The sequence below is a fragment of the Bactrocera latifrons genome, unplaced genomic scaffold (assembly GCF_001853355.1).
Source record: "Bactrocera latifrons isolate USDA-ARS-PBARC rearing strain unplaced genomic scaffold, ASM185335v1 scaffold_81, whole genome shotgun sequence".
Taxonomy (NCBI): Eukaryota; Metazoa; Arthropoda; class Insecta; order Diptera; family Tephritidae; genus Bactrocera; species Bactrocera latifrons.
In genome coordinates, this window is record NW_017537501.1 from 463045 (window position 1) to 477900 (window position 14856).

The 14856-nt window shown below is 38.1% G+C and overlaps 6 protein-coding genes across 11 annotated transcripts in view; 3 read left to right on the forward strand and 3 right to left on the reverse strand.

Moving 5' to 3' along the window:
* The window catches only part of LOC108976888 (supervillin), a 423491-nt gene extending 419524 nt beyond the window's left edge, over nucleotides 1-3967 (reverse strand). The window contains exon 1 of one of the 2 annotated variants that reach the window (XM_018946306.1): nucleotides 3909-3967. In XM_018946306.1, coding sequence (XP_018801851.1) covers nucleotides 3909-3915 — 7 coding nt within the window. In that variant the 5' untranslated portion in view covers nucleotides 3916-3967. Of the gene's footprint in view, nucleotides 1-429; nucleotides 731-3908 lie in introns of those variants that run through there. The other variant, XM_018946288.1, reaches the window with a different exon arrangement.
* Nucleotides 3968-4144: 177 nt separating this feature from the next.
* LOC108976896 (uncharacterized protein C7orf50 homolog) lies at nucleotides 4145-5518 on the forward strand. Of its 3 annotated transcripts, XM_018946319.1 has the most exons (3): nucleotides 4145-4232; nucleotides 4326-4651; nucleotides 4695-5518. In XM_018946319.1, the coding sequence occupies exons 2-3, from the start codon at nucleotides 4498-4500 to the stop codon at nucleotides 5279-5281; spliced, it is 741 nt and encodes a 246-aa protein (XP_018801864.1). In that variant the 5' UTR covers nucleotides 4145-4232; nucleotides 4326-4497; the 3' UTR covers nucleotides 5282-5518. The 3 variants fall into 3 exon arrangements, with proteins under 3 accessions (XP_018801864.1, XP_018801863.1, XP_018801865.1); XM_018946318.1 differs by lacking the exon at nucleotides 4145-4232 and having other exon boundaries at nucleotides 4238-4651; XM_018946320.1 differs by lacking the exon at nucleotides 4145-4232 and having other exon boundaries at nucleotides 4238-4651; nucleotides 4710-5518.
* Nucleotides 5384-8391, reverse strand: LOC108976891 (nucleolar MIF4G domain-containing protein 1 homolog). Of its 3 annotated transcripts, none has more exons than XM_018946313.1 (3): nucleotides 8310-8391; nucleotides 7223-8239; nucleotides 5384-7158 (listed from the first exon to the last, which is right to left on the reverse strand). In XM_018946313.1, the coding sequence occupies exons 2-3, from the start codon at nucleotides 8115-8117 to the stop codon at nucleotides 5483-5485; spliced, it is 2571 nt and encodes an 856-aa protein (XP_018801858.1). In that variant the 5' UTR covers nucleotides 8118-8239; nucleotides 8310-8391; the 3' UTR covers nucleotides 5384-5482. The 3 variants fall into 3 exon arrangements, with proteins under 3 accessions (XP_018801858.1, XP_018801857.1, XP_018801855.1); XM_018946312.1 differs by having other exon boundaries at nucleotides 7223-8242; XM_018946310.1 differs by having other exon boundaries at nucleotides 7223-8391.
* Nucleotides 8392-8478: 87 nt separating this feature from the next.
* LOC108976898 (39S ribosomal protein L23, mitochondrial) lies at nucleotides 8479-9158 on the forward strand. The gene is made up of 2 exons (XM_018946321.1): nucleotides 8479-8872; nucleotides 8938-9158. The coding sequence occupies exons 1-2, from the start codon at nucleotides 8579-8581 to the stop codon at nucleotides 9094-9096; spliced, it is 453 nt and encodes a 150-aa protein (XP_018801866.1). The 5' UTR covers nucleotides 8479-8578; the 3' UTR covers nucleotides 9097-9158.
* Nucleotides 9142-9946, reverse strand: LOC108976900 (thioredoxin, mitochondrial). The gene is made up of 2 exons (XM_018946325.1): nucleotides 9604-9946; nucleotides 9142-9537 (listed from the first exon to the last, which is right to left on the reverse strand). Exons 1-2 carry the CDS (start codon nucleotides 9783-9785, stop codon nucleotides 9291-9293), a joined length of 429 nt encoding a protein of 142 aa, XP_018801870.1. The 5' UTR covers nucleotides 9786-9946; the 3' UTR covers nucleotides 9142-9290.
* A 503-nt stretch (nucleotides 9947-10449) lies between these two features.
* On the forward strand, nucleotides 10450-14692 carry LOC108976939 (E3 ubiquitin-protein ligase MARCH6). Its single transcript, XM_018946385.1, has 3 exons — nucleotides 10450-12343; nucleotides 12401-12595; nucleotides 12666-14692. Exons 1-3 carry the CDS (start codon nucleotides 10760-10762, stop codon nucleotides 14091-14093), a joined length of 3207 nt encoding a protein of 1068 aa, XP_018801930.1. The 5' UTR covers nucleotides 10450-10759; the 3' UTR covers nucleotides 14094-14692.
* The last annotated feature ends 164 nt before the right edge of the window (nucleotides 14693-14856 follow it).

A 14856-nucleotide genomic window follows, 5' to 3' on the forward strand; every position in this document is an offset into this window, starting at 1 on the left:
TGAACTACAAATTTCTTGCATTATACATAAATAAAACTGTTGAACGTTGCTGACAAAAGAAACTAATATCGTGAGGAAACCCAGTCGAAAAAAAACCACCTAGGATTTGCTTAGAAAATATGTTTGTCTAGTTGGTTAACAAGTATATATTTTCCCGTAGTTTCTAGGTGGAACATARGGCCTCAAACAACAAGCACACAGACATAAATTATAAAAAATAAGAACATATATTTCCTGGCATAGAGCTATAGCAGAATACTGCTCCAGCGCATAGACATAATTACTATTGTTACAAAAAAAATATCAGAAAAAATATKTATGTATTTTAAGAAAATATGTTTATTTTTCTAAATTGCAAATGCTACATATATAATATATGTGGACATAAATTTGCCATCTACATATGTATGTATTTACTGCTGTACTCACACAATATTAGCGTACTGATGTGCCAACGAAACTCATCTAAAATAGGCGCCACACAGCTGACGTAAATCCAACCCAAAGTCGTTTGAAAAAACAGAAACGCAAATTCTTAAGCTTCGCGACAAGGACAAAAGATTTGCAAAGAAAAACACGTTGCGTTTTAGAATTACTGTAGAAAACTTTGTATGAAATTTGTTGCACTTCACTCTTTTTTTAATTGCTTTTAATGCGGTTTTCGCTTAGCACACTTCACGATATTTCCGGTGTATGACAACTGGCTGCCAAGCACTTTTAATTTTCACTGTGGCATTTCCACACAATTTTTCGATTTTTTTTTTTTTTTGTGGGTAACACGCGACGACTGTATTAGTGACTTGGCGGCGCTTTGTGGCCTGTTGTCACAGTAACCGTACCGACCGAATGGATCAACAAAAACGTTCGCRTTTATATTGTATTTATTTTGTTACACTTTTTTCTAGTGAAGCTAGTGAGAAAGAGTTGTAGAATTGTGTGTTGCGACTTTGCAGTTGCAGCAATGGCTTATTGATTGATTTTTACGATCGTTACAAGTTAACGTAACGAGCGAGTAAGGCTAGACTCGTGGCGCACACGGCACAAGTCAATGGTTTCCACGCAGTTGCGGCTGCATGCCAATGCAATGTGTGTGTGCTGAGTAAATATTGCTAGTAATACAATGATTGTAGTTGTTGTTGTTGTTATTTTGGCTTTGGCTTGTCAACAATCCAATTAGTGGGTAGCAAAGATACCAACAAGCAGCGCTGCAAATCAGCGTGGTTTTGTGTTACCCGCACACGAGCCTTTGTCACACTTACTGCATACACAGAAACATACATACATACACATATGCGGAAAATAAAGCACAGAGAAATTCACGATATATTTTTAGTAATTTTCATTGAATGCCATGTAATTGCAATAACTTATTTGCGTAATCTTTGCCAAAAATCGCACTTAAACTGCATTAAACGGAAAGGTGACGCACAACGGCCCCCGCATTACTCATACGCCGGGTGGGCCAAGGCGATTTTCTTTGCTTTCGTAAATACACTTTCACATTTAAATGCGCACAGGTGTTTCAAATGATATTTTCACTATTTTTCGGCAATTATAGTTTGGTTAGAGGGATTTTCTTTCACAAAAATAAACCGTTATTTTTGAGTAACGTAGCACACGTAGCCAAAGGTTACTCATACGCAAACGTGAGTAAGAATTAGATGCGTCAATAGTAAATATTAGTCGGTTCACTGTAAATATTAACTACATTAACAGTAATTATTAACCACAKTAAATATATGTATGTATTTATTTATTTTGAATAATGAAAACCGCACGAGAAATTTTTTCAAGATTTTAATAAAGAAGTAGCAACGGAAAGAAATTCTTTAGAATGAACGTTTCAAAAATTGTACACCTTCGGAACACGCACAACGCCAAACTGATTTGAGAAATGCATAAGAAATGTGAAGCAACCAACCACCGCAKCGTCTGGCGATTACGGCACTGTTAAATTTTATTTTGCTGTATTTTTATTCTTAGTAGGGTWTATGTATGTATGAATGTGTGTGTGTCTGCCATGAAATTTGTCCGTTCGCGCATCGCCCAGCGTTCAAATCAAAATAAGCCGCCATTGGAAGCCTTTGCGGGGGCAGACAGGCACACTGTGTATATTTTACAGTCAAATAGCTAAATAAGTATATAAATATACTATATATATTTTCTTATATACCTTAGCGTTGTAAATACATAAATGCCTGTTTATAAGTACAGCGTACTTTCTGCTATATMTTTTTCWATTTTTCTAAAATTTRTCGTTCACATATACATATGTATKTACATATGCACATACATAGAAGTATGTAATTTATAGACGCTGGCAGTTGCCGGCAAAAATAGATATCGTGAAATTTTTAAATTTAAAGTGGCAACACCTCACCCAACGCGCTCATCATTCCAAATCAATTTGCTATAGAACAGTAGCGGGATTTTATGTTCTTAATTACTTCTGATATACAAGAACGTGAGTATTAATACATATACATACATATATACTTACATATATACATACACACCTCTTGTGCACCTTTTATTATTTTAGTTTCATGAAGTAAAAATTTCATGAATAAAAGTATTAATAGCAGACACACACTTAGCTACATGATCAATTATTATAGCTAAGCGCTAGTGCTAGCTATATTTTAATTATTTTTGATGAAAATATACACTGTTGTTCAGAATATTAGCAGCTWTCTCTGTTTAAAAAAATAATGCCGCACATAACAAAAACAAAATAGTTGAATTTACTAAATATTTCAGGTGGGAAGATTTCAATTAGTTTCAAGTACGTTATTATTGTATTGTATTAAATTAGTATTAGTTAGTATAGTTGATTTTCTTATCATAATAATATACCACTCAGCACATATATAATATACCACACTTTTTGTGAAAATTAAAAAAAATCGATTTTTTTATATTTCGAAAGATTACACTTTTAAAAATAATATTTTACAGCCTTCTAAAGTGTAGCCGCTCAGTAATGTCAACTGTAAACGCTCTTTTCTCAATATTTCATTTTTTATTAAAAATTTTTACCGTATATTCTTAAAAAATTAATAAATATACTTTAAATTTTAAAACAATTGAAGACCGACTTTTTTAAACTATTAAAAAAAGACTTTTCAATACTTGGTGTGCGCGTGAATCGTGAATTTCGGTACCCAATGATTTAACAAGACTAAATGTACGTACATTTTAGAAATTCAAATGTGAAATTCGCTGTCAGGACCACTTAAACATCCCACAGACCTCTTAGCACTTCAGTATCAAATTTTTGCTTTAAATTTGTTCAGTAATGTAATTATAAATATATGTGAAAACTACACAGACAAGTTTCCCACCCAAGGGCTAATAGACCCTCATAACCAGAAATGGACATTGAATTATATGCGATTTGGGTTCGACAGCACAGCCGCATTTTCGGTACTGTTTCACACTAATAAAATTATACCAAACATGTATAATAGTTCTCGCCTTATAATACTCTGCGGAGATTTTCAATACAATAAAAAAATTAACATTAAATATGTTTTAAACATAATTAAAAAAAAAAGCTCACCTTATATATGTTATCCCGGAAGCTGCACTGCAAAGGGCGTGTGTTGTCCATGAACTTCACTCCTTCTATAACCGTTGCCAATTTTTTATACGCGCACCACTTTATAACAAATAACACAACACAACTTACGCAAATGAAACTAAGACTTAATCGCGAATTAATAATTTCAGTACAAAAAAAAAAAAATAAAAATAAAACGCTGCTGGTACCGCCTTCAAATACACGCACCTGTACACCTGCACATACGCACAGCTCTTCAKGTGGACTACTACTTCCAAAACATATCCATATGTATGCATGTATATTTACAAACTTCGGTGGTTATTAAAAATTTAACATCACTTACCTTTCATTAAAATTTAATTATTTRCTTATATTGAATATGGACTAACTAATTGGCGTTTGATAGCTACAATTTAATAGATCTCAAGCTTTCGTAGAATTAGAACATTTGATTTAATTGATAATTGCTAGCGGCACACTTATTAATTATAATACACACATATATTAACTAACTACACTTTGATACGAAAAACACTTAATTTATTGCTTTTTTCACATTTTAGAAACAACAAAGAACACTTTGCATYAAAGGCTTGCGGCAATTTTCCAATAAACAAAACGACGCGCACGAATTGCAATTTTTCGCGGAAACCAACAACAGTTGACAGTAAGTTTTCCAGCTCTCTTTTACATTGGCATTCGTAACTTTTGCATGCGCATTGTTATTGTTTTGTTTATAAAAAATGCTTTGTGCTGCAAGGTGAAAACCAACAAGGCCTTAAAGGAAACTTTTGCGGACGCCTACCTTTTTATAATGTCATTGTGAATTATAATTATGTGTAAGAAGAAGAATCACGTGTCAAAGTCTTGCAGTTTGATTTGTCCAATGTTTTTAAAAGAAACTTAATAACACTTGGTAAAATTGTATAAAAATGGCAAAAAAAGAAAGTAAAGTGGACAAAAATTTGTCAACAACCCAAAATAAAGTCAAAGCCAAAAAACGAAAGCATGTCTCAAAAGATAATGAGGAAGAAGTAGCCAGCAAGAGCTTAATTGTTGAAGCGGTTGAAGAGTCTGCGGGGGATAGTAAGTAATGCTGTGATATTGAAAATAAATTGTATATAAATAGTTATCCAATTCATAGAAAAAGCGTTAAAACGWAAACATAAAGAGAAGAGTAGCATTAAAGAAAAACGCAGTAAAACTGCAAATGGGCAGGATAGTGGTGACGACGCAGGCGACAACGATGCGGAAGAAACACAGGAACCCACCATGGAGGAGTTGCACGAGWGTGAAAAACCAGAAAATCTGAATGCTATAGTGACTGTGCGTCAAAAGAAGAAACAAAAGCACAAACAACGGCTCGAATTGCAGAAAGATCAAACAGAAAGCAAGGAACGTTATCGAAACGAAGAGTACCTACGTAAGTGGAAGAACTCGCGTTCAGAATGGAAATTTGAAAAACTACGACAGATTTCAATACAGCAAACCGTATTTGATGAMGATAAAATCGGTACGGAGATGTGGCCCATCGCTCTCGAGTACTTGTCAGGCTCGAAAGGYGCAGCTAAGGCGCAAATTATTAAATTGGCTGAACAGTGCATTGAGGCGCTTGATAAACAATGTGGTGAGGAAATTAGTGAAGAAGAGCAAAAAGCTATTTACRATTCATCAAAATATCAGCGGGCACGTGATTTGCTGCAAAGTTTCGATTAACAATGGGGCAGGCGAAATAGTTTTCAAAATGATTAACATATGCTTTGTAGTATATAAATTCTAGAGGACTTATTATATRAAATTTTATTTTATAACAAAATGTTTATTTTGCTTTAGAATATATTTTATTTATCTTTTTTTTAACTTTATTTTTAACGTACAAATCTTAAATATAAGTTTGTTAAAATTAACTATACAAAATTACAAGTCCACATATGCCAGTATGTTATCAACATAGTCTGCACGTTTCTTTAAATGACTCAATYGTTCTTCACTCAGCTTTAGTTTGCTCTCCTCTTGCAGCAGGAAATGTTGTATGAACAAGCGTATGCTGTTCTTGAATTGKGCCAGTTTTGTATTTTTGGCCACACGTTCGAATGCCTGATAGATTTCATTGTCGTGSTCGCTCAACAACAAACCGACCATTATTTCCTTCATGAAAACAAAGCTTATCTTGTCTAGCTGCAAAAAGTTTACAACTTTCAGCACCGACAACTGTAAACCGCCATTTAATATTAAATGTTGTAGGAATTTAGCTAAATTTTTCACTTGCAACTTATTTAGGGATTCCATGTCGTTGATGCGATCCCAAGTGGCAAACTGAAAAGCYAGTTGAAATTTGCGATTATAGTGACAGAATTTCAGCGCAAGGTGTGCATAATACGGATTAGCACGTTTCTCATTCAAACAGCAGTGAATGATCACATAGGCAATACTACGTTGATCTTTCAACGCCAAGTGCAATATTTTCTCGAAAGCATCAACATAGTCCTCGGCACCCATTATAATGCAGAATATATTTCGACGTTCCTCTGTATTCATTTTCTGCTGTTTGGCCAACTTAAGTAGTTTTTCTGAGAAGCGTTGACCAGCAACAATACCCTCATCCTTCTTTTGCTTCGTCGCCGAGTTRATATCATCGATGTTGCCACTCCACGCCGAACCTACCACCCACCATTTGCCCACTTGATCGGCGCGCAGCAAATYATCCATCGTTATATTGAGTGTCGTCACATATTTGTCGTTGCGCAACATAGCTTTTAGCCGTTTGCGCAGATTCTCCGCCAGCTCCGGATCGAATTGTGGTATTTTATTGATATTATTATTTTTAACGGCATTCAAAATATCAACCATGAATTTGAGACGCAAATTCTCTTTTAGTTCCAATGGTGCTTCTGYAATTTTGCGCTGCACACTTAACATCATTTCCTTAAAAGCCAGCGGATCGTCTTTGCGCAATTTGAAGCCCACAGATTGGAAGATTAGTAGCAGACACTCAATTGACTTTTCACACAAGTTATCGGACAGTCGACCGATTATTTCCAGTAGCAAACGATGTTCATATATTTTGAAAATATATATGTAAGCGAGCACTAAAATTAAATTATTCAGTTTCTTATCTTCTACCGCTAGTGTGAAAATCTCCTTTAACAGCGCGTCGAACTGCTCTATAAACATTTGCAGAAAATGTGCGCCAATTTCATTACCAACTTGCGCATGTAGATAAGCCAAAAGCACCATATGCTCTTGCACCATACGTTCATTGGTCATRGTGTGACCAAGTAAAGCCTCTCGTAAGAGGGCACCAAGCGTTTCATTCATGTTGTAGCGCGAATTTTTCATATACAATTCCTCAATGCCATTGGCGATCTTGTGTAGGTTAGCCTCGGAGAGTCGATTTAGCAAACCCTTACAATTTTTACGCAATCGTTCCAGCAGCTGTGACTGTTTGCTGTTATTCTGTGTGGCAGCGAGCAAAGCGCGTTGGTGTGGCGGTATATATTTTTGTGGCTGTTGTGCATCTGGCTTTGGTTCGGCGTCCGTTTTTATAATGTTGYCATCTTTGTCACGTTTTCTGCCATAAATGTCTTCCTTTACTGAAATCAATATAAAAAAAAGCTTTTTTTTTGAAACTTTTTTTTAACAATAATAAATACTTACTTTGCTCTTCTGTTTTTTCTTCGTCATATTCTGCATCATCCTCAACATTACTGTCCGCTTCGTCGTCGTCGTCATCATTGTAAGTATCTTCACCACTTTCACTATTGTCATCACTTAAAGTGCCGCCCAATAACTCCGTATCACCTTCATCATGAAATTCCTCCTCATCACTCCAGTCACTGGCATTCTGCCTTTGTAGTTCTTCCTTTCGTTTTTCTTTCAGCTCACGTTTACGCTTTTCCTCTTCATCATCCAAACAGAACTCCAAGGCATAATCTAAGCCGTCGCTAAACATTTTGCGCACCAAGCGATTTTTGTCTTTAGTCTTATTGAGTTTCAACCTCTTTTCTAATTTTGATATTAAACGGTCTTCCTCTTCATTTTCTACTTTTAGTTGTTTTAGTCGTTGTTTACGCGCCACATTCTCCAAATCCTTTTGTTGCTTCAATACGCGTCGTCGTTGCTCCTCGGCGTTGGGACGTGTAGGTTGTTGTTTTTTCTTCTTCTGATTTTGTATTGGCTTCTCTTGTTTTGCCATGTTTGCTGGAATTCGTGCACTAACTTCTTCATCTGAGAAGTCTGAAGCGATGGATTCATCATTATCCGAATCTACTTTTCCAGAAAGCAATTCCTCGATGGGTATATCTTCGGGTGCTACAACTTTGGTTGTCTTGGATTTGGATTTCTTCTTCTTCTTTCCTTTCTTTGATTTTTGTGCATTTGCTGCTGCTGCCTTAGCATCGGCCACTAATGCAGCACCATTCGTTTTATTTGAGAAGAATATGCGCTTATTTTCTTTCTTACTCTGCAGCTTCTGTTTCCGTAAATCTTTACGGGATAGCTTTTTAGTGGATGCGGATTTCCCTTTATCTTTTTTCTTTGCAACTTTTGTCATTTTTAATTATCCTTTGATTTCCCGATATATTGTGAATTTTGACGAACAGCTGATAAAGGCTAGCACGTGCGCAACGATAACAAACACGACGAAAACACGGCCGATGTAATACAGAATGTTAACTGCTAATGTTAAGGCAATGTCAATAAATTTTTTATAACGCAATAACAAAACAATTTCATATAATTTAACCTTTTCAACACATTCATCAAATATTTGCGCTGATTTTAAAAACACAGCTAAATTTGGGAATTCTTTGCGGTGTTTTCTCAGTTTCTTTTCTGCAACTAAACGTAAACAAAACAATACAACAAAAACCCCACAGAGCTCTGTTCGTTTTGTATTTTCACATGCCTTTTATTTTGACAACCGCACAGCTGTTCGTGTTGCTAAATTGCACCGCGTTGAAAAAGGAGTTGATTTTTTTTCAGTTAAGTAAAAYCGTGAAGTAAATTCCCGAAATGTCGACACGCTGGTATCCAGTTTATCAACGGGGCAATCCCCAGTTGCGTATATTTCTGCCRAATTTCTGGATGAAGCTGATTCGGCCGGCGGAAGAGCAACCTAAGAATGTTGCGACATTCTCCGTTTCGATGCAGATGTCCAAATATGACGTAAAGAATTACTTGGAAAAGATTTACAAACTGCCAGTGGTGGATGTGCGTACGCGCATTGAAATGGGTAGAACCAAACGAGATCAAACTCTGGGCTATGTGACCAAAGAAGATGATGTTAAGATTGCTTATGTAACATTGGTGAGCATGATATTTATATGATGCAGCTTAGATATGTGTATGTAACATATATTTCCCCTTTGTAGCCACGTACTGAAGAATTCACTTTTCCCGATTTATTTGAGAAGAAAGAAGAACAAAAGAAAGCGGAAGAAAAATCAATGGATGACTCAAAACAAGGTTTCAAACGTTTCCTCGATCGCAACAAGAAACGGCCAGGAACACCAGGCTGGTAYTCAATTTAATTATATAAGTATCATATACCAATTATAGTCAAAATAAAACATTACTTTCCGTCAAATATTAAGTAGTTTTTTTTTATTCCATGAACAAATCTTAACTATATTTATTGAACAAAGTTAAAGCATTAAATATTCCCAAAAGGRTTGTTTTTGTTATTATTAGATTATAATGCATGTTGAAGATTTCGTCTATAAAMTTATTTGGCACCCTCAACAGCTTTATCAATCCATGCGCGAATCTTATCTGTATCCTGCAAACCGACCATACGATTCACTACTTTGCCTTCTTTCATTACTAGTAGAACTGGTACAGCACCAACGTCGTAATCGAGCGCCAATTCACTGTGCTCATCAATGTCTACTTTGGCCAATTTTATAGCACCGGCTTTTTCACCGACCACAGTTTCAATGCGGGGTGTTAGCATTTTACATGGATTGCACCATCTGATTTAGAATATAAAGACGCAAATAAATAGACCAAAAAATTATATAACATTTAATATAACTTACGTTGCGAAAAAATCCACAATTACCGGCTTATCACTTTTTTTGACCTTTTCGTCGAAATCCTCAGCACTCTGCACCTGGAAGATCTCCCGATTCGCTATTGTTGTGCATATAGAACGGGCCTGTGCACGCAGCGCTGGGTTGGCCAATTGGCGACCGAGATTGTTCAATTTGTTAAGGAACATTTTTATAACGTTTACGTTTATATCACAATTAAAATTTTGAAACTAAATGCTTTAGCTAAATGTTGCCGGAAAAAATATTACGACGAATTTTCAAATAATGTCGAAACCACACGAAATTTTTTTYCAGCTTTGACATATGTGAACAACTGTTTTTTTTTTTTAACCCTGTCAGAGTTGCCAGCACTTAAGTGTAGTGTGTCAAACGAATAGCTACCGATTACAATGGTGTCGAATTTAACGCAGTTTTCGAAGAAGTGAAAATAATTAATTATTAGATCCGAGTAAGCATCCTTCTGTTAGCTGGACAGACTGTTTTATGTAAAAGGAACCAACTTAGATTTTTATCTAACTTTTTAGGAGGAATATTTATTGCCGCAATAAAATTAAAATCTTGTCGATATTTGCCGGCCCGATCGGTTTACGTAGTTCTGGATTCGAAGTTCAAGTTTTAATAATTGTATATGCTCGTTTAAAACCTTCTTCTTATTTTGTTTAAAATCTTTACATTATTAGTTATTGTATGAAACTAATTCAATCTCATTCATCGTGAGTTCAATTTATGTAAACAATACCCAAAATGCAGTTTAGAATAAAAAAGTTATTTTAGTAATCTGGTAACACTTTGCTGTCAGAAATTTGGATTTTGTCTTAGGTTGGTCATACTGAAAATTGCAGCTGCTGGATTATTTTCACACGCAAAAAAAGTTAAGCTATTTAGTAATTGAAAAAATCTTCACGAAAGAAAACATTTAGTTAGCAAAAAAGAAAGCATTAACATAACCAAACATAACGAAAACTGATTTAGTTCGCAACGGTTTGTTAGTGTTATTAAATTTGGCGATATTATAGGCAGGAAAGGTCAAACGAAGTAGAATTGTCAAAGTCGCGCAAACACGAGCAAAACAAAGGGATTGACGTGTGCTGTAATGGAATAGACATTAACATTTTGATTCGTCCGCAGAACCGCAGTAGACATGGATGATAATTCGCAGGATATTTGCCGTGTGTGCCGTTGTGAGGCACAATCGGACCGTCCATTATTCTATCCATGTATTTGTACGGGCAGTATTAAGTACATACACCAGGACTGTTTAATGCAATGGATGCGTTATTCACATAAAGAGTATTGTGAATTGTGTGGTCACCGCTTTAGCTTTCAGCCGATCTACTCGCCTGATATGCCGCGTGTGTTGCCCTTACGTGATGTTGCAGGTGGCTTATTAACAGCAGTTGCCAAGGCAGCCAAATCATGGTTCCATTATTCTTTAGTCGGTTTGGCTTGGTTCGGTATTGTGCCATTGTCTGCATACCGCACATACCGTTATTTGTTTCGTGCTTCATCATTCGACATGATACTATCGATGCCGTTCGACGTTTTCTCAACCAACAATTTGGCCTCTGATGCATTCCGCGGTTGCTTCGTTGTGACTTGTACGCTGCTGTCATTCATCGGTTTAGTTTGGTTGCGTGAGCAAATACTGCATGGTGGCGGCCCGGATTGGTTAGAACGCGACGATGCACCTGCTGCGGTTAATGATGGCGAAGAACAAGCTCAAGCAGAAGTGCCAAGAGCTGCGGTTGCTGTTGAAGATGTTAGAGATGGCGCAGGTATTGAAGTCGCAGCAGCACGTGCTGCTGACGAAGTCGCTGATATTGAGGAACCCGTCAACGCCGACGATGACAGTGACAATGAGGAAGCACCGATTGACATACCAATGAATAATGCCGCGCCAGCAGCTGTTAATCCTGCAGAGGAGGAAGGTGAAATACCTCTAGAATTTGGACCTAGGCAGCAGCATATACCGGGTGCTGGCAACAACAACAATAATAATGTTAATGCCGCAGCTGACGATGCCGGCGTGGCGCAAGATGGAGGTGCTGCTGCAGCTGGTGGTGCAGCCGCTGAAAATGATAACGACAACGATGAACCAAACTGGAATCCAATGGAATGGGATCGCGCCGCTGAAGAATTAACTTGGGAGCGTTTACTTGGTCTGGATGGTTCGCTAATCTTTCTTGAACACGTATTTTGGATAATCTCACTAAATACTTTATTCATCGTTACATTCGCTTTTTGCCCTTATTGTATTGGTAATTTCATACTAAGCTCYTTGGATCTGCTGCAACCGGATAAACCGCTACTACATTTTCACGGCCTAATCACCACGCTATTCGGCTACTGCTTCATTGGCTTAACTTTGGTTGTGTTGCACTTCTTTGCGCGCGTCTTTCGTATGCGTCGCGTGCGTTGGCTGATCGGTCTGTGCTATATAGTTGTGAAAGTGTCGCTGCTATCCGTTGTTGAAATCGGTGTACTGCCCCTTGTGTGCGGTTGGTGGTTGGATATATGCTCATTACCGCTGTTTGATGCCAGCATTAAGGATCGCAAGGTGAGCTTTAAAGCTGCTCCGGGTACGTCACTTTTTGTGCATTGGATGTTTGGCATGGTGTATGTTTACTACTTCGCCGCTTTCATTTCGCTMTTGCGGGAAGTACTGCGCCCCGGTGTGCTCTGGTTCTTGCGCAACCTTAACGATCCGGATTTCAGTCCAATACAGGTAAATTCAATCTCTGATGCGGATCAAGCAATATATTTAAAGCCGTTTTTATTATAGGAAATGATCCATCTGCCAATTCTACGCCATGTACGCCGTCTTATTGCTTCCGCTATGATTTTTGGTTCTGCCGTACTCTTGATGCTTTGGCTACCAATACGCATGCTCAAGACAATTTGGCCGTCATTTTTGCCCTACACCCTATCTGGCGATTCGGAAGTTAATGAACTCAGCTTACAACTGCTACTGCTACAGGTGGGTACCTATATTTATTCTCACTTTATTTTGGGGTTATGGTTAAATGCATATTCTCCACATCTTCCAGATAATTCTGCCTGGCTTCTTCGAACAGTCCCACACTCGCATCTGGCTTAAGGGTTTACTGCGCATTTGGTGTGTTTGCGTATCCTGGGTGCTCGGCATACGCAGCTATTTGCTTGGCACTGAACAGGCCAACGGCGATGCCACCAATAATGCTGCAAATGGCGCCGCCGMTGCACCAGCCGCCGAAGCAGCGCCCGAAGCTGCTGCCAATAACGAGGCAGCACCACAGCCGAATGCCAACGCAGACCAAGCAGGAGCTGCAGCCGCACATCCACCACCCGCTGTAGCGTTGCCACGCGAACGTAATCTCGGTGCAGTGCATCAGGCGATAATGCAACGCGATGTGCCAGTCGGTTTTCAACCATACGATCGTCCCTCACTCTTTCCATTGCGCTTGTGTGGTTTGCTGTTTTTCATGTGCGTTTCTTTGGTAATCGCTTCGGTCATAACACTAACGGTACCGGTTTGGATTGGTCGCCAGGTGATGGCGCTATGGTCCGTTGGTGGCCATTTCACAAATCAAGTAGTAGCCCAAGCACCTGAGGTATCACCACGTCCACACGAACTGTACACTGCCGCATTGGGCACCTATCTCTGTTGGATAATATCACGTGGTGTTGCCATTGCCGTGAACTTGCTGCCTCAAGGACGCGCCGCGGTTGTTGATAAAATCAAACATTGGCTACGTGTTGGCGCCTCGTACGCCCTACCCGTACTCATATTCGTACTAATGCTAGGCGTAATACCACTGCTGTTTGGACTACTACTCGAGTTGGTGGTGGTGATACCGTTGCGTGTGCCMTTCTACCAAACACCCATACACTTTTTGTGGCAGGACTGGGCACTCGGTGTGCTCTATACCAAAATTGCSATTGCTTTGACGCTAATGGGTCCCGATTGGCACTTGAAACGCGCACTCGAACGTGCGTACCGCGATGGTTTGCGTGATATTGATTTGAAGTTTTTAATACGTGAATTGGCCACACCCGTTATCACGTGCTTCGGTTTGGCCCTGGCCATACCCTATGTGATTGCGCACTCCATTTTGCCGTTATTCTTCAAGAATTCGGTGTCACGCTTGGAAATATCGCGCGTTGTCTATCCGGTATTCTTCATARTTGTCGTGGTSATCGCATACATTTACTTCGAAATCAAACAATTCAAAAAGCTATATGTCGCCATTAAAGTGGACAAATATTTGGTGGGTCAACGGCTGGTCAACTATGARCATCGCAAGCGCAARCAAGAAGCCGAAGCGGCAGAGGCGGCTGCAGCTGCCTCCTCCTCARCAGATGGTGCGCAAGTGGCCAAGGATGAGCCCGAGGAGGCGGCTATCAATGCGGCGAGCATATTGGAGCGCGAGGAGTTGGAAATGCGCCGAAGAGAGGCCGCGCTGGTGGAAGATTTGGTGCGTGATGATTTATTATAATGCCAACACTAAATTGCAGCATATGAAATGAAGTTCTGAAAATAATACCTACCTACCGTTAATTATGCATTCGTGTGTACCATTTCCGATATGAAATTAGAACGGCAGCAAAATTATGTAAGCACAGCAAAAAAGAAAATAATAATAAATCGCATTGTATTAAGTGACGGATGCAGTTATTCATTTAGGCGTCAAAAACAAGTGATTTGTGTGAGCAGCAAACACTGACGCTTAACCTCAATTTCTTTCGAGTTTTTGTTTTTTTTTTTTCTGAAGAAATCAAACGTATCAGCGGCACAATTTACGATTTTAAGCTGAAAATTTTCAAAATTAAACCGAACAAAGCAGTTTAATGCGATTTCGTGTCTCAAATCGCAGTCTCTAATTTCTATTTGGAAATGGTTGACATGAGGGTTTGTAAATTAATTTGCGTACGAAGCAAGAAAGTGTTGTGATTTGTAGGTATACATGCGAGTATTTCGTGCGCTCAACGATTTGGTCTGCGTTAAGCGCGATTTTGGGTGTTTTAGATTTAATGGGGTCAACAGATTAGCATACGAGTCATTATGAAATAAATGAAGCAGCAAAAAAAAAAAAAATTAAATATTAAAAAATACAAAAATACATATGTATGTATATGAAATATTGCCTTTATGAATTCGAAATTTTTAACTTGAATATTCTCTAAATATTTTTGAAATTATTGCAATTTTTTCTTAATTTTTTCAAAATTCGTGTTAATTAAATTTCTTTTTTAATTATT

Excerpts from the sequence above, each read along its gene's own strand:
- LOC108976900 (XM_018946325.1), bottom strand. The coding sequence starts at position 9,785 with ATGTTCCTTAACAAATTGAACAATCTCGGTCGCCAATTGGCCAACCCA. Across the intron at positions 9,538-9,603 it reads ATTGTGGATTTTTTCGCAAC|ATGGTGCAATCCATGTAAAA; the intron begins GTAAGTTATATT and ends ATTCTAAATCAG.